General features: G+C 50.3%; 1 protein-coding gene across 1 annotated transcript in view; it reads right to left on the bottom strand.

Moving 5' to 3' along the window:
• Positions 1 to 398: 398 nt before the first annotated feature.
• The window catches only part of HTRA1 (HtrA serine peptidase 1), a 59,256-nt gene continuing 37,848 nt past the window's right edge, over positions 399 to 21,806 (bottom strand). The window contains exons 4-9 of the mRNA XM_033180358.1: positions 8,517 to 8,711; positions 7,989 to 8,021; positions 6,492 to 6,606; positions 5,119 to 5,176; positions 3,209 to 3,304; positions 399 to 1,114 (exon numbers count right to left, since the gene is read on the bottom strand). Coding sequence (XP_033036249.1) covers positions 946 to 1,114; positions 3,209 to 3,304; positions 5,119 to 5,176; positions 6,492 to 6,606; positions 7,989 to 8,021; positions 8,517 to 8,711 — 666 coding nt within the window. The 3' untranslated portion in view covers positions 399 to 945. The remainder of the gene's footprint in view (positions 1,115 to 3,208; positions 3,305 to 5,118; positions 5,177 to 6,491; positions 6,607 to 7,988; positions 8,022 to 8,516; positions 8,712 to 21,806) is intronic.

The following is a 21,806-nucleotide window of genomic DNA, read 5'->3' on the forward strand; positions in this document are numbered from 1 at the left end:
CTTCTGAACTGAAGCTCTAGGGAGGGAGAGCCTGTGTCTTTCCTGCTCTCACTGACCACACACTTAAAATGCCTGGCACAGAGCAGAGGCCCAGAAAATCTTTGTTGACTAATTGCATGCTGTATGATGTCAACAGATTATCTTTCATTTGACAAGCTCCGGATGCGAGTGCAACTGTCCTCAAGTCCTGCTTCATAAAGCCAGGGGGTCCGAGCAGAGCTGTTCATAACCCTGGTAAATCCCATGGGATGATTTTGAAATAACTCATAAGACTAAGAGCTCAAACCTGCATGGACAACGCAGTCTAATGAGGAGCCCACTGACATTAGAATCATGAATCATTCCAAAAAGACTGCAATAAGCTGCTCTTGGGAAAGGAAAATAAGCACTGCAGAAAGCAATGTGTAAGAAGTACTTTAATAGCTCAAACTCAGAGTCATCGTGCTCCCAGTTCCAAAGAGATTCCTAAAAGAGGCAACTCTGGCCATTTCAGAAGCCAGCGTTCACCCACCCGGGGTCTCTGTGCATTGACCTTTGGGTGCTGACTTGAAGAAAAGCACAAACGCGCCCGTCCCATCCCGGCTCCCATGGGGCTTCTTCTATCTACGCATTGTATCGACTGCATTAGTTGGTCTAAGATGATGACTCAGTTAAAGGAGGAGACAAATGCTGGCTGTCTAAGCAAGAATGGCCCAAGCTGGCAAGAAAAAGCACACTGCATACATAGGATACAGAAGGGCAGAGCTTCTGCCTGCGGATCTGCAACATTACATTTGTTTTGCCTGCAAACTATCAAGAAGGATTCTGTTGGCCAGGGAGTCTCCACTGAACAAACAAAATGGCGGTCAAAAGTCTTGAGTGTTCTATTCCAGCAGCCCAGAGTCCTCAGCCGTCATCCATGGGAGAGTCTTTGAGGGAAACATGAAGTCCAGCTCATGCCTCTGCCTATGGGTCGATTTCTTCGGGAATCACTGTGATCATGATGTCTTCATTACCCCTGCGGACCACCATGTTCAGGGTGCTTTCCCTTTTAATGACATCGCTGACGTCATTGGCGGAGACCACCGACTGTCCATTGATACTGATTATGACATCATTTTCCTTGAGACCACCACTGCAACACAAAGGGAAACACAATGGCAATGTTTCATGTTTCCATTCCTCCTGATCTGACTTTACATGGACAGAGGCACAGTTTAGAACCTAAAAGCCCAGAGCAAACAGGATTGGATGGTGGTGAACTTAGAATAATTCAAACCATCAGTGGTTCAGGCACAGTGGCTCGTGCCTGTAATCCCAGCACTTTGGGAGGCTGAGGCAGGTGCATGACCTGAGGTCAGGAGTTCAAGACCAGCCTGGCCAACATGGCAAAGCCCTGGTTCTACTAAAATTACAAAAAAAAGAGCCAGGTTTGGTGGTGGGCACCTGTAATCCCAGCTACTCAGAGGCTGAGGCAAGAGATTCACTTGAACCCAGGCGGTGGAGGTTGCAGTGAGCCAAGATTGTGCCACTGCACTCCAGCCCGGGCGACACAGTGGGATTCCGTCTCAAAAAAAATAAAATAAAATAAAAAATAAACCATCGGTAGATTGGATACTTTTTAAGGTTTTTTTTTATTATAATGTTCTTCCCTCACCTTTTTTTCTATCTTTCAGATGGGGTCTCATTTGTTGCCCAAGCTAGTCTTCAACTCCTGGGCTCAAGGGATCCTTCTGCTTCAGCCTCCTGAATAGCTGGGATTACAAGCATGTGCCACGATGCTGGGTTCCTTTTGAGATTTTTAGGCTAATTCATCCATTATGTCCACTCTAGAAAATGCCTATTAACACTTGCATGGCCTTATGACTCCCAGGAGATCAAAGGTCAAGATTGACCCCAAAGTGGGGAAGGATGTACCAGGTACTATCTGCCATGTAGCGTGACCATGGCCAACTTGCTTATAAAGAGTATTGCAACTCAGAATGCAGTTCCTACAGGGGTGGGCGGAATGCTTCTGTTAAGAGGCACTCCCTTTGTGTGGTTGCCACTATAACTGTAGCTCTTATATAGGTCAGCGTCAAAACGCTGTCATGGTCCTTCATATGGGCCAGCATAAAGGTCTGCAAACTTTTTCTGTAAAGAGGTCCATAGGAAATATTTTAGGCTTTGCCGAATATATGGTCTCTGTTGAAGCTACTCAAATCGGCTGCTCCAGCACAAAAGCCACCAAAGATGTCATAAACCAAATTTCAGTGGACACTGAAATTTGAATTGCATACAAATATAACATGTCACAAAATGCTATTCTTATTTCAGGATTTTTTCAACTATTTAAATGTTCTCACTCATAAGTGGGAGCTAAACTATAAGGATACAAAGGCATAAGAATTATACAATGGACTCTGGGGACTCAATGGGAAAGGCTGGGACAGGGGTGAGGGATAAAAGACTACAAATTGGGCTCAGTGTGTACTGCTTGGGTGATGGTTGCACCAAAATCTCACAAATCACCACCAAAGAACTTACTCATGTAACCAAATACCACCTGTTCCCCAAAAACCTATGAAAATAAACAATTAAAAAATAAGTAAAAATAGAAATAAAACACAAAAATTATTCTTAGTCCACAGCTTCATATAAAAGCAGGCAGTGGGCCAGATCCAGCCCCAGGGCACATTTGCTGGCCCCTGGTCTAGCACTTTTTTCTGGATATTCCACCAATACAGGTAACAAACCCTGATGGATGGCTGAGCTACTTCTTGTCATGTTACTTTGATATTACTTGGGTTATTTTTCTGGAGGTGTTGACAGGTATGGGCCTAACTGTCAGAGACAATCTGGAAGACTTTAGGAGAAGGGTCCCAAAGCCTAGAACAGGACCACAACGTGAGGGCTTCGGGACACTGTTCCTGAAACCCTCTCTCGGGCCAGCCAGGCCATCCCAGAGACTCATTATGAGTCTGCCATTGCTCTGTCCATCTGGAGGGTCCTAGTGGAGCGAGGACTTTTGAAGACAGAAGGCACCCTCCTATGGATGAGTCTCAAGCCGAGCCAGGTCAGAAGGCCTGGCCAGCAGGAATGACCAGCAACGTCCGGCCACGTCTGTCAGGGATCAACACCGTCATCTGAGCCAGTAGAAAAGGAACAGCGCTCCCTCTTCCTGCTACCCCCACAGGAACAACAAGAATATTAGGAAAAGGGAAAATAAGGGAAAATGACTCTAACTCACGCTTCTGCTGGGGTATCAGGAATTACTTCAATGATATACGCTCCTGAGATCACGTCTGGGAAGTCCCGGTGCCGGTCCTTCAGCTCTTTGGCTTTGCTGCTCCAGAGAAAAAGCACCCGTGTTAGTGTGAAGAAACACCAGGCCTTCCCTAGGCAAAACTCCAGCTCTCACCAGTTCCCGTCTTCTCCTGGGTCTAATGTAAAATTCCTCCAGGAGTTCTGATCCTATTTTAAAATTGCCTCTCTACCAGAGTCAAAGATTTACTTGGTAACAGCAAGGAAAGTGCTTTCATCATTATTATTATTTCTTTTTTTTTTTTTTTTTTTGAGACAGAGTCTTGCTCTATCACCCAGGCTGGAGTGCAATGGCGCAATCTCAGTTCACTGCAACCTTTATTTCCTGAGTTCAAGCAATTCTCCTGCCTCAGCCACCCGAGTAGCTGAGATTACAGGTGCCTGCCACCAAGCCCAGCCAAATTTTTCATATTTTTAGTAGAGACAGGGTTTCACAAATTGGCCAGGCTGATCGCCAACTCCTGGCCTCAAGTGATCTGCCCGCCTCAGCCTCCCAAAGTGCTGGGATTACAGGTGTGAGCCAGCAATGCACAGCCATCATTATTGTTATTATTTCTTAATTAATAGTAGCTATTACTAAGGAGTCAGTAAAGTATAGTGGTTGGCCCTGTTTGTAGCCCTAGCCCTGCTATTTGCTAGCTGTGTGACCTCAGACGGTTGCTTAACCTCTCTGTGCCTTCATTTCCTCACCTGCGAAACGGGGATAATAACAGTACCCTACAACATGAGTTGTGAGGATCAGATGAGGTCATCCCAGTAAAGCACCCGGCCTAGTACATGTGATACATAGTGGCTGGCATCACTGTGGCTGGTGATCACCGCTACCACTCCCTGATCTGAGCCTGGCCACACATCAGAAGCAATTGCGCTGTCATCCCCATCCTGAAGAGGAGGAAACTGAGGCACTCAGGGGTCATATCGTTCCCAAGGTCACAAGGCAGGAAGTATCAGAGCTGGAACAGGAACCCAGGAAGCTGGGCGCCAAGGGCCTACCATCTTTCCCTCCACCTTCTAGTTCCATAGGCAAACAACTGAGGAGACACTTTAACCTTGACAAGTGGCTCCATCTTCTGGAGTGCTAAGAAAGGAACCGCCACTCATAATGTGTATCAAAATATATTAATACTTTCACAGTGAGTGAATCATTAATCCATCATAGTAATGAACACATTAATCTACCTCTTAGTATATTCTAGTCTTTTCCTACTTTACCTCTGACAGTTTTAGCCATGCCAGTTGAGTCTACGACCAGGACTCACGAGATTACAGCAGAATTTTTCATTCAGGTTAAAACACCAGGATGCCATGAGCCTGCCCACCACAGGCCGCAGTTCCACCAGCTCGGGGAAAACAAGCACATCAGTCATTCACTTCCCTGCCCTGGGCCTGCCCTGGCCTTCCTGCAGCCGCGGCCCACGAGCTGCTGCAGAGCGAGGAAAGCAGAGTGCCTAGAGCTGTGGGAGGGGCTTGGGGCCCTCCTGGAATGTGGCTTTCAACAGAATGTAGGGTAAGGAAGACATGAGCCAGAGTGAATCAACAGCCCCACCACACACACACTGCTCAGGCCTGCCTTCAAAGAGGAGGGCAGAACCTTCTACACTGGAGGGCCAGCTGCCAATGAAGAAAACCAGCTCAGAATGCAAAAACACACGATAAAACCAAACAAAGGGGCCAAGGCTCATGACCTGTCCTCTTTCCTGATGCTACTTCATTATAAGCAGAAACTGAGATGTCTTAAGGCTGCATAAGCTTTCTCTTTCAGGGGTGCCCGTGAGCACCTTCTGAAGTTCAGGTTTATTAAAATTTAAGACACAGACACGCGTCCTGTTTGCCCACCTGGACGTGAGTGACATCATTCGGATACCAATATACTTCTTCTTGGTGATGGCTTTTCCTGGTGAGACAACAAAGGGACAGCAGAAGGTCAGCCCAGTTGGTGGGTATGCTGTGGACACCAGGGGCCAGGGGCCCAATCCCCCAGGTGGCAGGAAGGGCCACAGAAGGGCACACTGAGGTTGCGGCTCAAATCCTGGTTTGGACCCCTCCCCTCTGGGGGACCTCGGGAAAGTCCCATCGTTCAGTTAACGGTCAGATACCTGGGCATGATCCTCAATTCCTCATGGCCTCATCCTGACAGCTGGCCCTTCCCCAGGCTTGCTCTACCCCCATGTATACCTGGAATGTGATCCCTCTGTCCCACCTCCACTGCCACCACCCTTGTCTGAGCCCCCAGCATGTCTCATCCAGATGACTGGGAGAGCTCCTTCTCCAGTCCGCAACTTCCAGCAACTCCTCCAGCAGACTCCCCCCAGCCATCAGAGTGTCCTTTCAGTGACATCAATCAGATCATGAACTTTCCCGTTCTTAAATGCTGTTAGGATGCAACCCAGGCCCCTCTCCACGGCCTGCTGTGAGCCTGCTTGCCTGGCCTTGGCCAACTTTCCACCCCAGAGACCTCCATGCTGTCACTGTGCTCCGGCCCCCAGGCCACTCCAGGGACCTTGTGTTCACTCAGCTATGCTGAGTCCTCTGTCTTTCCTTCTGGAATGTTCCCCCTACATCCCTGCCTGCTGGCTCCTCCTCACTCAGACCTCAGTTTGGGAGGCATTTCCTGGCCACACCATCTCCACCAACTGCCTCTCCAGTCACTCCCTTGCTGGCCACCCTGATCTGTTTTCTTGGGAGCACTAATAGTATCTAATGTGTCTGATTATTTACTGTCAGCCTTCCTATCCCCCAACAGAACATAAACATCACACTGGCAAAGGCCTCAGTGGAGCCCCAGGCTCCAGTTGGGCAGTCTACTGCCAAGCTCCCTGCTTGACTTAGGCAATAAACATTTGTTGAATGATCTCCCTGAACCTATTTTCTCATCAGCAAAATAGGACTAGTAATTCCTAACTGATAGGGCAAAAGAATTAAGTAACATACATAAACAAAGTGAAATAATGGACAGAAGTCACCTAGGATTGTGTCGGGTACATATTAGACTGACTCAAGTGACATTGTCATGATCAGAGGACAAAAATGGCGCAATGTCTGTGACCTTCTACCAGGGATTTAGTAATGTCCATTCCTGTTCACTTCTGGATCGGAGACGGCTTGGCTAGTCTTAGGGGCTGCCACTTTTCCCTTCCCCAATTCCCAAAGGGCAGTTGAGCGTCAGGCTGAATCTCCGGAGTCCCCGGGGCTATGTGGGCCTTGCCTACCTTTGGCCTGTCGGTCATGGGACTCGGTGAGGAACTTTTTAATCTTATCAGATGGGATTGCAAAGGAGATTCCAGCTGTCACTTTCAAAGTGTTAATTCCAATCACTTCACCGTCCTGAAAAGCAAGAAGGCCACGGCTTACTGAATCGTGAAGGTATACCGGCAGGTACACACCCAAAGAGAATGTGCATGAAAGAAGTCACTGAGCTATTTCAGCGATTGAAGCGGGGAGCTGCACGGAGGGGATCCCGGGGGGAGCAGGGAGAGAGGCATCAGTCGGATCTCCAGGCAGCGTAGGCCACGCGCAGCTGTGGAAGAATTGCACACACTCCAGGTCGCCACTGGGTGCTCACCTCGCGGTAAGCACAGATAGTTTCAAAATGCACGATACTATTTGCTCCTGTTTCACAAGGAATACGTTTCCAAAGGCTCAGAGTCCTTTAGGTGGCTGCCTACACCTTCCTGCTTCTCTCATTTCTAATGATCTTAAGATGACTCTGCTGACTTGAGGGGGAACAACCCTACAGCTTAGGGCTGTCATGCTTCATTACCTGCAAAGCCATCTCCACTCCATCCCCAGGGTGCTGCGGGGGAGGCAGAGGGCAGAGCTGGGAGCACAGCTGCCCCTCTGCTGGGAAGGGAAAGCTGCCAAGCGGGGATACATCGTCCCGTGCGCACTTCCCACCAGTGCTGAGATGTCAGTACCTGATGCCAAGGCCTTGCTAAAGATGGCCCCTACAAATGGCCCCGGAGCTGCCCTCTACAAATGGCCCCGGAGCTGCCCTCTATAAATGGCCCCGGAGCTGCCCTCTATAAATGGCCCCGGAGCTGCCCTCTATAAATGGCCCCGGAGCTGCCCCCTCTATAAATGGCCCTGGAGCTGCCCTCTATAAGTGGCCCCGGAGCTGCCCTCTATAAATGGCCCTGGAGCTGCCCTCTATAAATGGCCCCGGAGCTGCCCCCTCTAGCGCTGATGGTCTATGTTCCAAGGCTTCACTTTTTCTGCTCAAGTATTTAAAGGTAGACTTAAATGATATCTTTGTGGGTGGGTAACTCCTCCTCATTCCAGCCAGGCCTTAAGGGAGGATTCCTGGCCAAGAGAAAGTGTGTATGAGCCCAGCCAGCTCCTTCAGCAGCCCAGGAGATTTAATTTGGAGGAGGCGCTTTCAGTGACTGGCCAGCACTTTTGGTGACCTTCACCTTACTCCTGCATTGGTCCTGAATTTCACGGTGTTTACCTGTAACTCTGAGACACAAGTGTGCTCTCTGGCATAACATTTCCAACCCTCACCTCCAGCCTGCCTTACTCTTTCCAGAAAAGATCCGTAGGGTCATTTGCAAGCATGCAGTACATTCACAGAGCTCATTTTAAAAAAACTTGATAACACGCTTTGGCAAGCTTATGTTTGAAAAGACCCCCTGTGTCAAAAAACAAAACAAAACAAAACAGCGTGTACATAAATAAAAACAAACGACATAACATTTAAAATACGTTACCAGGTTTACTAACGGGCCTCCCGAGTTTCCATACTGCAATTAAACAGAAATGGAAAGGTTACAAATTGTGTCATAACGTGGTCCAATCTATGTCCCTGCCTGGCTGTCTCCTGAGCATGGTGTCTACAGTGGGGGGCATGATTCTTCTCTGAGATTCATTCCCATTAATCTAATATTTTGCTGGAAAAAAATGACCTTAACAATTTTCAGAAAGTTTCCAGGGCAGCTGCTCGTTCTAAGTGAACTTTCAGAAAGTTTTAGAGGTGCTGTAAATGGGGAGATTTTCTCTCTGAAGCCCAGAAGCCAACTGCAATCACCCTAAAGCACCAGGAGGCTGGCTGTCCAGCTGCTCCAGCGTCACTGTCCCTGCCGTGTGACCCCTGTCATGCTGCTGGCACTAGAATCCACATGGCTTGGTCTAGTTCCATCCTTTCACCCAGACTACAAGAAAATCAGAGACCGATGCTGACTCCTCTCCTCTGGCAAAACCCTGCCCCAACCCCCACCCACAGAGAGACAGAGGCTCACGTTGATGATGGCGTCGGTCTGGATGTAGTCCATGTCTGAGTTCCGGAGCCCCAGCTCTTTGCCACCTCGCTGGGTGGTGCTCACGATTCCGGTGGTGACTGTGTTTTGAAGGGAAAATGGGCTTCCGATGGCGACCACGAACTCTCCCGGCCGCAGCTCTGAGGAGCGGCCAAGCAGCAGGACAGGCAGCTTACCCTGAAACCACAATGGCTGGCATTGCTGAGTTTGTTTAATTTAACCAAATGGGTAAAGGCACAGATACCATGGAAAACCAAGCAGGGACAGTGCCGGACCATTTGGAAACACCAGGCCTGGTGGGGAACTGAGCTCACGACTAACATCCCTTTACTGTGGGCAGGACCGGACTTCCCTCCCACCCGTAATCCACACATTACAAGCTGTGTGGGAGCCAGTGAACACTGAAGCCGCACACACGCCAAGGAAACCGTGGGGAGGGAACTGGAGGCCAAGTCGGGGTCTCATCACATCTTGAAGCTATCAGCACAGACACTCTGAAACCCTGAGGCCAAGAGACAGAGGAAGACAACATGAATTTAGGGTTTGGGGTGAGACTGCCTGGGGCAGCCTTCAAGAACCAAGCCCCGGGAAGGATCCCAAGCTACAGGCGGTGAAACCTGTCCGGCTCATCATGTGCACACCCGTCCTGAGGCCTGGAATATTTGGGATGCTCTGTGGACAGGGAATTGCACTGACTCAGGTGCACGCCTATGCTGAGTACAGGGCCACATTGGTCAGGGGCACGGATGGAGCATGGGGACAGCAAGGCCTCCAGGACCCAAGACAGCAAGACCCAACAGGCGGGCTGTCTCTCCTCTCCTGAAAAGGCCCTCCATCAGACACCTGTGCTCCCTGCTCCGGGCGGGCTAATTGGCCAACTCCAGAAGCCCTGATCTCCAGTGCCCTACAAAGGCCAGGCAGAGCCAGGAGCCCCAAACAACTCTGCACAACAAAATGGAACAGAAGCCAGCTCCAGGGTCACCCAAGCCAAGGAGCTGGGGGGAACCACAGAAGGGCCTCCCTAGCTCTATCAGGGAAGGAATCAGCACCCCTTCCCTCTCTGCCATCCTTGGAGCCGAGCAAACCTCCTGAGTTCCTTTAGCCTTTGTTCACTTAGAACGAGCAGCTGCCCTGGAAAACATGGACCAGACCCAGAAAGCAGAGAGCCACCCCAGCCCTCGTGGGAACTGCAAATCCAGAGCCTCACGTTTGTCTATCTCAAAAAGGAAAGAGCCAGGGGTCCAGTGGGGTGGGGCAGGTGGAACCAAGGGGTTTCTTGAGCCATCTCCTCCACCAGGGATGGAGCAGACACCAGCTGATGAGGGGGGGTGACCACCATGCCCATTTAATAGATGAGGAAACTGAGCCTCCAAGAGTCTGGGTGACTTGAGACAGAGCAGGGATTGAAACCTGGGACTGAAACCGAAAAAACAGACTCTCTCCTCCACTACACAGCGCCACATCATGCCACAAATATCCCCCAACACATACTAGATAAGGAAGGTGCTGGGTGAGAGAGCTCCCGAAAGGAGAAAGGGATGTGAAGAAAGAGTCTAAGACCTAAAACTGACTATACAAAAACTGAGGAGAAGGAAGGTCCCTCAGATCACAGATACCAAGAGGACCAGGAGAGCACTGTCCATGGTCAAGAGCACAGACCTGGGGCCAGGCTGTGTGATTTAGATAGGGGTCTGAGCTTACGACCACTCAGGTCCTCAGTTTTCTCATCTGGAAAATGGGACTAACATACAGCTACCTCAATGGTCCACTGTGAGAAGGAAGCAAATGAAGATCTGAACAGCTCTTTGAATACCCGCTGGCTCCTATAAGCATCATCTAGGTGTTAGTTTTGCTGTGAGCATCTGCGCCTCTGCAAATCCAACAGGGGGAACCACCAACCACCTTCCCACAGCCAGCCCATGTCACCCAGCCATGGTAAAGCTCTGCCCTGACAGTGGGTGACTCGTTCCCTGTGGGGTTGCCTGAGGCTGGAGCGTGCAGGGCAGCTGGGGGGAGATGCAGGCCTGCAGCATCCCTACTCGACCCCACACTCACTCCCCACACTCCTCAAGCTCATCAGCATCCAGCAGCACACCAGCGCGCTCAGCGCAGCCTGTTTACTCTGGGCCTGGGCCAGCAGCCCCTGCCAGGCATGACTTCAGCATTCATGGCGTGCAGGCGGGGCAGGAGGTAGGGCTGGGATATGCACTACGCCATGCCGGGGGAGGTCCACCAGGGACACTGCCATCCCTTCAGGCCCTGGACTGGCTGGAAGGCCAGGCCTTTGAGGCCTTCCGGGCTGGGCTTGGGACAGGTAAAGGGACGGGGTGGCACAGGTTGCTGGAGCAGGGTGGCCTGGCTGCCTAAGGAGGCAGACAGGAGGCAGGAGATCAAGCTCAACTCAGGAAGGGGGCCCAGCAGGCGTCTGCTTCACCACACATTGAAAACCCATCAAAAAGTTACGAGGCAGGGCTTGCTGTGGTGATCCTAATTCACATCTCACTTATCCCCTATCCTTACCACCCATCGGCACCTCCTAGAAAGGGAGGCAGGCCCAGCCTGTATATCTCAGGAGACCTCAGAAGGCAGACAGACCGAAAGGCAACTCTCCTTCCAGCTCTTCTTTTCCACCATCTGAGCTTGGGCCCAGAGGATGCGGAAGGAGACAAACACTTTTGGAGAAGCTGTGAGGCTGGGGCTGGGGAGCCCCGGGCAGGGAGGAGGAGATGGAGGCTGCAGGCTGCTTGTCCATGGGCGCTGCTCTCTATGCTCCTGGGGAGGGGCAGGCCTCCAGGGGATGCTACCTGCTGCCAAAAATGGGGCCCAGATCACCCCGTGGTTCAGTCACACTTGGGTGACCATATGGGCTTTGACAAGATGGACACCCATGATGTGAACCCAGGGAGTCTCCCCAGGAACCAGTCTTCACCTGAACACAGACGAGAAAATGTGGCTACGTAGTGGCCATTTAGGCAAAGGCTGCACCAATGGGCACCACCAGTGATCATCTCATTTATGTTTTTATCCACTCGGACATTTCCTAGCTCATGTAGGGCAACCCTAAGACAGAAAAAAGCAAGCAGACACATGCAGCAAAGTGGGGAGGGGTCTCACATTGTAAACCCTGCATTTCTGTGAAAGGAATGAGCCTTTGCCTGGCAGGTGACAAAGTACTTTCATGGCACCCTTAGGAGTTGAGCTGTATTTTCCCCCCATTTTAAAGATGTGGAAACTGAGGCTCAGAGATGGGGGCAATTCTCACAGCTGATGGGAAGCCTGGCTAAACAAGAGAACAGGCTTCCCAGCTCTCAGACCCACACGCTCAGTACATGTTCACCCAGAATTCCAATCACAGGCAGAAATCTTTGCAATGGAATAATGTGTTGCAGAGATGTTGACCAGGCCAGATTTATGACTCTCCATGAGGTCAAACTGCCTTTTGGGGGTCACTGCCCCAACTCGGCACAGGAGCCACTGGCTGCAGGAGCATGGGGCCCCTCAGCTCATTCCAGAGCCAGGTGGGGCCCGTTCTCAGCCGTGAGCCTCACCTCGAGTCTGTCTGCTCAGCAGCTATACCTCTTCTGGCCAAATTCCTACTCGGTAATTGAGCATTTAATTCCATAGCTGTCTAGACATCAGCTCCACAGGGGAATGTGGAGGAGATGCAGCACAGATAAGGCTGGAAGTGCGCAGCCACAGGCGCCGTGAAGCCCCGTGGGGCCCACGCACTCTGAGTCCAAGGCCTCTGCACTGCTGTCCCCACGCTGGTTCCCGTGCCACCCACAGCAAAGCATCTCTGAGTCTCCCTTTAAAGCAGCACTGGCCACAGGCCATCTTGATGGTGGCAGCTTCTCTCCTTGGCCACTTCACCATCTCCCTGGAGCCCCACAGTGAGCCTAGAAGTAAACGGGGCAAACATCTGTCCTCCACTGGCAGATGAAAAGGCCAAGGGGAAGAGGAGAAGAAAGAGGGCACGTGAGTCCCACTCCTCATGCCAGATCCTCACATGGCTGGAGAGTGAAGAAAATGCAAGTGAAGTGGGGGCATGACAGCAGTGAGGGGGCAGAAACAGCCACTGCTGCTCTCACAGAGCCCAGGCGGAGACCTCAGGCCCCCCTAAAAAGCTTGTAGCTCAAGTTTGGCACAAGACCTTTGGGGACGACAGTCTTTCTGCAGTGAGCCCAGCACAGGCCAGTTCTCACAGTCTCAGGAGCAGGAAGCCTGGGAGGCCAGAAGAAGAGAGGGGAAATCTAGAAGGAAAACGGCCACTGGCCCCCAGCCTGCAGGGACTCACAATGCTAAACAGTGTCCTCTCAACAGAGCCAGAAGTCTCTCAACAGAGGGACTTTAGGAAGACACGAATCCCCTAATGTCCTAGAGAGCCACCCAGGGTAGATGTAGTTCCAGTGAGGGTGTCAGAGTCCTGGCCATGGGCTCCATGTTTCCCCACCGTATCTATGTAAATTACAAAGTCCTAGCCATAGGCAGGATGCTGAGCAGGTAGTGGAAGTAATGCTAACACCTTGGAAGAGGCTGGTCCACAGCATGATTAAAGATGGCTCTTTGCATTCATGCAGATTACAACCAACAGACAACAAGCAGGCCTGGCAGCATCGTTTCACAAAACACCACCTCCGTGAAAGAGAACTCTCTCAACAACCATTCGTTGAGTGTCTCCTATGTGCTTGGTGCAAGAAACATACGATTAAGAAAATCCGCCCTTTCCCTCTAAGGCTTTTGCCTCATGGGCAGAGACACATACAAGCCACCAGGACACAGAGTGGTAAGAAGACACGAAGTCCGTCTCCCTCACCATAGGCAGCTCAGCCCAGAGTCTTCCATAAGGGCCAAACACAGACCCGCACTAAAAATAGTTTGTGTATATCAGTTAGGGTGTTTTCAACTGCAAGTGACAAAAAAAACCAACTCCAAATGGAGTATATAGACGGATGTCTACTCCAAGGGCTGGGTGGTGCCAGGGCGATAACCTGAAGGCTCACAGACAGCGTCAAGAACAAGGATCCTTCCTTCCTTCCATCCAATCAACCTCAGCCTGTTCTCACAGCCACAAGACGGCCGCCACCATTCCAGACATCACATCAAGACGTGACTGTGTCTGCGACCGTGCTGTGGAAGCATCTCTTCAGAAGAGTCAAGTCCCAAAAGCACCCTGGCGCCCTCCTCCTCGCAGGTCATCAGCAGCATCAAATCAAGCAGCGACCTCAGCACCCGTTGGAGGAGGGAACGTGGCACCCCTGACTGCATTGGACCCTGCGGGTTTGCCTGAGTCAGGAATGCGGTGGGGTCAGGGGTGGAACTAAAACAAACCCAGGTTCTGCCAGTAGGGAAGGAAGTTGGAGGGTGGGCAACCATGAGTGTCATCCAAAGCCTGGGGAATATGGTTCATTTTAAAAGAAGATCCCAACACCAGCACTTAACAGTGTTTAGAAAAGACTGTATAAGTTCATACTCCTTCAAGCATGTTTTTTGTTTGTTCATTTGTTTGTCTGGTGGGGTGGAGCAGGAGATGTCTGTTAATCTGTTTAAGAAGAAAGCAATGGTCACAGCAGTTCCGTGGTGGTGACAGGGAGGTTCAGGCGATGGGAGCAAAGTCTGAGCAAGGCAGGGAAACCACTCCTAGTGTGCATGTCCAGCATCTTCCCAGAGCTTCTCCAGCTCTGCCAGGTATGCAGCCTTCACAACCCACCACCCTATAGATGGGCAGGATGGCTTCACAGCTGTTCTGCTGATGAGAAGACTGCAGGTCCAACAGCAGGTGGTGATGGTACCGGGACTGGGGCCCTCCCTAATCCCAACCTCCACTCCAGGTGTTCCTCTCCCCAGCCCGCTCCCCACCTCCCAGATGCTTGGGGCACACGGCAGCCAGCAGGGAAACAGCTGCTCTTGTGCCCTGGATCACTCCACAGGGACAGGGGACCACAGTGGGTATAACACAGAGCAGGGCAAAGGAGAAGTTTAGGAAGAATCCAAGCAGGGGCCCACCACGGGAAGGGAGGGGAGGTCTGTGCATGCAGCCTCGGCTTTGGGGGCACTACGTGTGGTGTGGGTTCCATCACTGAACCACAGAGGAACCATGACTGCTGGAACTCCCCCACAGCAGAAAAGTTGGGCCTGTGCTGAGTGAGGCCCCCAGGCTGACAGCACGCCTCGGGCTCATTCTCCAAGATCAACCAAGGTGGGGCAGAAGTGAAAACTTAGGCAAAACACCTATGTGTATATGAGTACATGCACACACACACACACATTACCCCCTCAGGCTCCACGTGTGCTGGGAGAACACCGTCCCAGATAGCAGGACATCAGGGCTGGGTCTTGGTCCTATATGAACTCAGTCTACGACCTTGGACCACTTGATCAGCTTCTCTGGGCTGCGGTTTTACTACCTCTAAATTTAGGAGTTGAGCCCAGTGATCTCCAATGGTCATCTCAGCTCTGACAATTAGCTGTTCTTTACAGAAAATGTGGTTGCTTTCCAAAAAATCCATTAGCAGACAATAGCTAAATTGGTAAGATCCAAACAGGCAACAGGGTCCCTAATAAATCCCTTTTTTCATACAATTCCCCAGTGGGGTGAGATGATTCCTGCAAACTTATACCGCTGCAAGAGGAGGGGGGATTCCTAGAACTCTCCAGATGCTGGCTTGGCCAGTAATCTTTCGTAGAGGACTGTGAAAAGCAATGACCCATCGGTATTTCAGCTTCCTTCCATTCAGGTTCTGCCTAGTAGCGCTTGAGTGCTCATTTAATCTCATTCCCTGAAGCTTGGAGAAAAGAAAAGAAAAAAAAAAAAAAAAAAAAAAAAACAATAACACCAAAACCAAAGAAAAAATTGGCAACTCTTTTTCAACCTAATAAGCCAAGTCAATTACTTCTTTCTCGCCTTTGAAAATTATGAAGTGTTCCTGAGTTACAAAAATATTTTTGTTGCTGAATCTGCAGAATCCACGGCATCGTTTCCGGAGGCTGGGACTTCCAGGCTGGTCCTGTGTTGGTTCAAGTTTGCTTCAAAGGCTAACGCTGCAGCAACTGGCTGGGACTCAACTGAGTGATTCAATGTGCCTTCTGGAAACAGTTATGCTAACCTTTCATTTTCTTTAAAAAATATGCAATGGACAAAATAGCACATCCTCCATACCCAGCAAGAAGCAGTGCCATAGAACTTGCACGCCTGCTAAGGACAATCAAACCAGGCCGCAGAAGGGTTGTTTAGGGGGGATGTCAGCATCCAAAGACTTGCTTGAGAGAGCGAGCCAAGCTGGGTAAGGAGGAAAGTGAGCACATGGGCAGGGGAGGAACTGTGAAAAAGGGCGGGTCAGTGTACTGTGGACTCAGATGACCCAAAGATTTGCTGACTCGGGCTACTAGGGAGCAGGACCAGCAACAAAATTAGCAGAGCCCAGTGCAAAATGCAAATGCAGGCTCCTTGTTCATACAGCATATAGAAAGCACTGTTAAAGGTACTAAAATATAAAGCTTTTTCCCTGCTTCCACATTCTGTCTCTCTCAACCTATCACACTGTCTTTGGTTTGCTAGCTATTGCTGTGGTTACTTACGGGACAGTGAGTGCAGACACTGGAGGCCTCACGACTTGGCCTCGGGCCCACCAACCCCTGGACCTCGGATCGTGCCCTGGCTAGGGGTGGGGAAGTTGAGCCAAGCGTCTTCCCTAAGGGCCCACTCCTCCAACACATGGATAATGGATGACCCCAAGGACACTGCCACTTCTGTGTCAGGGTGCATTAGGTACCTGGATCAGGGTGGGAGCGGCTTGACCCTGCACAGTAGCCCACAGAACAACCATGGCATCATTAGCCTGAGCCCTGCACCACTAAGATGTTATGCGATGCCCAAGTTGGAACCTAGAACTGCCCTGTGCCTACACCCCTTCCAGGGATGGTGGGTAGCAATGATTCCTGCATAGAAACAGGGAAGGGAAGGTCAGGTGGGGCTGGAGGTCTCAGGGGACCAGGGAGTGGAGAAGCAGGAGGAGGCATCCAGCCTGAACTAAAGCCCCAAGTTCTCTGAGCATGCTCCATTAGCTCATAGGACTTTATTCACAAAAATACAAATTCAAAGATAAAATTAAAACAGCGAGCTCAGGGCACAGGACCTGCGAGTACATGGGTCACATGCCCATGTAGCTGGCTCTTCCAGCTTCTCCAGACGGGGAGGTGGTAGACCAGGAATTCTCCAGATGCTGGCTTGGCCAGTAATCTTTCACAGAGGACTGTGAAAAGCAATGACCCATTGATATTTCAGCTTCTGGTCAGGGTTCTCAACAGCTTCAGAACCCTTCCGTTCAGGGTTCCATTCAACTTCCGGTCAGGGTTCTCAACAGCTTCAGAACCCTTCCGTTCAGGGTTCCATTCAGCTTCCATTCAGAGTTCTGAGCGGACAAGGAGGGGAGGTGGTGGGTCAGGAGTGAGAAGCTTGGGATTCAGATTAGAGAAGGTGAAGGTTATCAGCGACCACAAAGTCAAGGGTGGTTGTGGTGAGCAGAAGAGCCAGGGCAGGAGGGATCTGCCAGATGGGCACTGAGATCACCAACATACACAGACTGAGAAGAACGGTGTGAACAAGTTGCCATCATGTTTCTCCAACTGACATGTGGTTACTACTGTCTAGGGAGGGGAGTAGAGGAGGTAGGATGGATGGGAGGGCAGCAGTGTAGAAGGGGTTCAGGTGGGAGAGATCAGAGAAGTGGGGAGATGAAGGGAGAAAAAAGGAAAAAGAAAAGGAGAAGGAGAACAGAGGATAGTATGCCAAAACAGAGAGAGAGAGAGAGAGCACACAAATGAACAAAATGAACGACTTTCCTCCTCAGTGTTTATGAACACCACCAAAATATTTAGTCTCCTTTACACTACATCAGATGTTTGCCATTTGCAATATTCCCTTACTCTTCGGTGTTTAAACCACAAAATGTCAACAGTGCTTCATGGGGTCCCAGGAGCTAATGACTGTATATATTCGTGGCATCCAGAGGAGGAATAATATTGTCTTGGTCAAGTCTAACTTGTGTCTCCTCCATACATCAGCCCCTTTGATCTGTCCCCTTTCATCCACCAACTTCAGGTGGATGCTTATGCTGCTACAACAGCGTGTAGCATGGCAGATGCTCCATAAATATTTACAAAATCAATGAATAAGTAAACAAATGAAAGAATGAACAAGCCAGGTCTTAAAAGATACATTAGGATCTTAAAATTAGGTGATAACTGGGCTTAGCCAAGACCTGGCATTTGGGTCTGAGTAACTGGCTGGGTAACCAATGCAGCCTGCTTTTCAGCTGTCTATAGGCTATAAAGCTCAGGGCTCAGGGAGGCAAAGGGAACAGCTTATATCTCCAGGCTGTCATGGTGGGCAGGGGCTCAGCCCTACTCCATTTGGTGGGATCAGAGTCTAGCACACAGCAGCCTCTCAGCACCTGCTGAACTACACTGAAGGCACTCTGACTCTGCCTTACCCATAACCACATAGAGCTTCTTCGAGCCCCATATGCGGGGAGGTTGCCCAGGATGTAGTATTCTTTTCGGATTTATTTTAAAATGTTTAAAACATGTATAACCTCTTCTATATAAGAATAATTTGATATGTCCATGACAAAGGGCCTTTTATAATAAGTTAATTAAACATATATTTATGACATAAAATGGGAACACAGGGAAGGCCAGTGGTTTCTGTGAGCTGCCTGGTAGATAAAGCAAAGAGGGAAATACCGTGAGTCACATGTTCCCATTATCAGATTCTGTGCTTTGTTTAACCAAAGGAACTGTTAATTCGCATGTTTATTAGGATAATTAGTCCTCAGTTCACCAGAAGGTCTTATTTCTCTCTTGCCACAGAAAGAGGTCTGGATGGCTTTAGGAAACCAGCTACGGTACTGCATCGATGCTGCTATGATTGAGAGGTGATCCTATCATTGTGAATCTTTGTGCTTTCAGACTCTTGGGAGACTGACTACTTAAGACATTGGAGCTTTCCGGAGTATGAGTAGGAACCCCAAAGAACCAGAACCAACAAGAAATGAGACAACACACAGAGAAACTAGCTAACCAGAAACTTGTTCTGGAGGGTTCTAATAAACTCACAAGGAAATGACAGTTTGCAATTAGTCCAAGATCCAGGTTCTGCAGGCTGAGCAGAAATGGGAAATTAAGCAACTCCACCTGCAACTCTTGCCACCCAGCTTGTTTCCTTGGCTGGCTCTCACTGTCCTTTCCATCTCAGCTTAGATGTCACCCCCTCAGATAAGATTCCCTGCCTACACTATCTACTATCTTTGCAGCCCGAGGTCTTCTACCCCTTCACCTGGTTGCTTCATGCACTGTACTTATTGCCATATTTACTTTACTTCACTCGTTTCCCACACTAGATCTTAAGCCCCATGGCTTTGCCCACTGTGGCTGCATCCTCAGCACTTAAGAAGTATTTGGCCAAGACAGATGTTCAACACACATTTATAAAATCAGGGAATTAACAAGGAATCACTAAAAGAATGAACAAACTAGACCTTGAAAGATCCATTAGGATCTCAAAATTGGATAATTGCCAAATAGCTTGGAATTCTGACAAACTCCTTTCTACCAATGTCATAGAGAAATGGACAAACATAAGGCCTCCCTCTGCTATTGTGGCAAGACCAAAGCTTCATCTCTGAAAAAAAAAAAAAAAAAAAAAAAACCACAATCTCTGGCAAAAGAAAGGGCAAACAAAATCAGCTAATCAGCTTCTCTTCCTGCTCCCCGCAGCCACCTAGTGCTTCACCTCGCTTGGTTCTTATGAGCATTCCTGCCTCCAGCCACTTTCAGCTCCTCTAGGACAAGGTGTTAATTGCCTACCACTGGGGCTGGCAAATTTTTTCCTATAAAGGGCCAGGAAGCAAATATTTTTGACTTCATGGGCCATGTGGTCTTCATCCCAACTATTTAACTCTGCTGGTGCAGAATGAAAGCAGCCATAGACTCTACCTAAACAAGTGAACATGACCGGGTCCCAATAAAACTTTATTTACAACAACAGATAGAGGGCCAGCTTTGGACTACTGGCTGTAGTTGGCCAACCCTGGACTCTAACACTCTGTCGCACACTTGATAAACTGTCAAATGGAACCGATTTGTATTCCCCCCTCAATGAAGAGGACAGGAGACATTCCTAAACAAATCCAGTCCCAGCAACTTGGGAACTGCTTTTTCAGAACCATAAATAATAGTCTTAATCCGATTCCCTGAAAAGAGAGTGCCAGAGTGAAAAAAGCCATTACCATATTAAGAGAAAAATATAGCCAAAGAATTTCCTTGACAATCAACTAAGTTCTTGAATCCGGGCCAGAGAACACACAGGGGCTCCAGTTCTGAGAGTTTGGGGAACTGAAGCGTTTCCCATGCCAGAAGGAGCCGCAGTCAAGAGCTGAGGAGCCATGTCCCCACCCGCCTCTGGACAAAGCCTGGCACAAAATAAAAGCCAGCTTCTACTTCACTGTCTGGCTTCACATTCCCTCATGAAATATTGATTCCTGTCCCCCTAAAAATGGTACAAATCAATACGGTAATAGAAGCCTCATAACGTCAACACCATCTGTGGCGTCGTTAGCAAATGCAACGGTAGCCCTCAGATTTCTCAGAGAAAAAGAAGAGACCACAAAATGCCCAGTACCGAAGGAGTGGGGGGAAAGAATCCAAAATGGAAAAACACAGACACAAGAGGGCAGCTGGGGCGGTGCAAAGTGCATTCCAGGCTCCCAGGCACTTCCTTCACGAGGATGAGTGACAGATGACTCCAGGAGAGGGCAGTGGGTGAGCCCAGGCCCTGCGTTCTCTGGTTCGCTTTTGGACGAGCTCAGGCCACTGAGTCAGCAGGTCTGACCATCAGCTTGCCTGAGGAGAACCAGAGTGAGTCAGGGCAAGCACCACCCCACTCCCATCCTCAGCCACTGCCACATCCCGGGGGACTGCCTGAACCCCCCTCACTCAGCTGACTCAGGAAAGATTCACCACATGCAGGGCCAAGTTCTGGTGGCCTGCAGAAGAGCGGCCTGCTCAGCAGCTCCCAGGACACGTAAAAGGCCCCAGGCCCCTCACCCGCGGTGACTCCCCTCTGAACTTGATGAGGATGGGGGTGTCGGCCTCCCCGCTGCACCAGCCAGCTCAGCAGTAAGAGGACCCTCTGCAAACACAGCGGCCCCAGCGCCCAGAGGGCTCCCTCTCAGGCCACTTCAAACAGGTCTGTGGGCGCCATCTGGCCTGAAGGTGGCCGGGGAGTTGGAGGGGTGGTGCAGGCCTACAGGGGAGGGAGGAAAACCACCTCACAAGCCTCAACAAGGCCGTTTCCAAATATTTACCTGGTTGTTGGCGTCAGGGAAAAGCACCCACAGGAAAGCTCACTGTTTCCCCAGCGCTTTGCATTACCAAAGACCACAGACCTGATGTAGCCTTGAGAGGACCACATGTCCATCAAACTCCAGGCAGGCAAAGTGGGAAGGCAGGGGCATCTGAAGCCAGCCTGCTGCAGGGTCATTTCCTCATTGAATATAGGACGGAAGCTCGATGCAGGAGCCGCAGGTGCCTTCCCCTCAATTCCATCCACGTGGTGGATGCCCTTGCTTCCTCCAGGGCAGACAGCTGTGAACGTCCTACTCGGGACAAAGTTGCCAAGCACCTCCTACGTGACGACCGATCAGCCAGATGTGCCCCCAACCCCGCAGTCTAGCTGCAGAAATGGACTTCATTTGACAAATGAGTGAGGCGACTCTAAATTGTGATAAATAGATGAGGAGGGAAGAACCAAGAGTGGAATGCAGTTGTCCCTGGGGTGATGTGTCCCCAGAGTGACGCGGTAGGATTGAGGAGACTGGGGCATGGGGCGTTAGCTCACACAGTGGGGTGGGCAGAGATGTCTAAGGCAGAATTTAATCAGAGGCCTGAAGGACGGGAAGGTTGGCTCCATGAGGAGCTGGAGAGGGGCGCTCCTAGGAGGGAAACAGCCAAGGCCCCAGGGGACAGCCCTGGCCTGTGGGAAGCAACCGAGCAGGGGGTGTCTGAGCAGAGCAGGTGGGGGCAGAGGAAGGAGGGGAGGAGGGGAAGAGGAAGAGGGGTGGAGGGAGGGAGGGTGCCCAATCAGATGGGGCCCTCAAGGCCCTGGTAAGGAGTTCAGATCTCTCTCGGAAGAGCAGGAGATCTGCAAAGGCTGTATACAAGATGGGAAGGACATGATTCCAGAGATGCTTTTCTCCAAGTTTCTTAATCAGCACA

The sequence above is a fragment of the Trachypithecus francoisi genome, unplaced genomic scaffold, assembly GCF_009764315.1.
Source record: "Trachypithecus francoisi isolate TF-2019V2 unplaced genomic scaffold, Tfra_2.0 Contig01579, whole genome shotgun sequence".
Taxonomy (NCBI): domain Eukaryota; kingdom Metazoa; phylum Chordata; class Mammalia; order Primates; family Cercopithecidae; genus Trachypithecus; species Trachypithecus francoisi.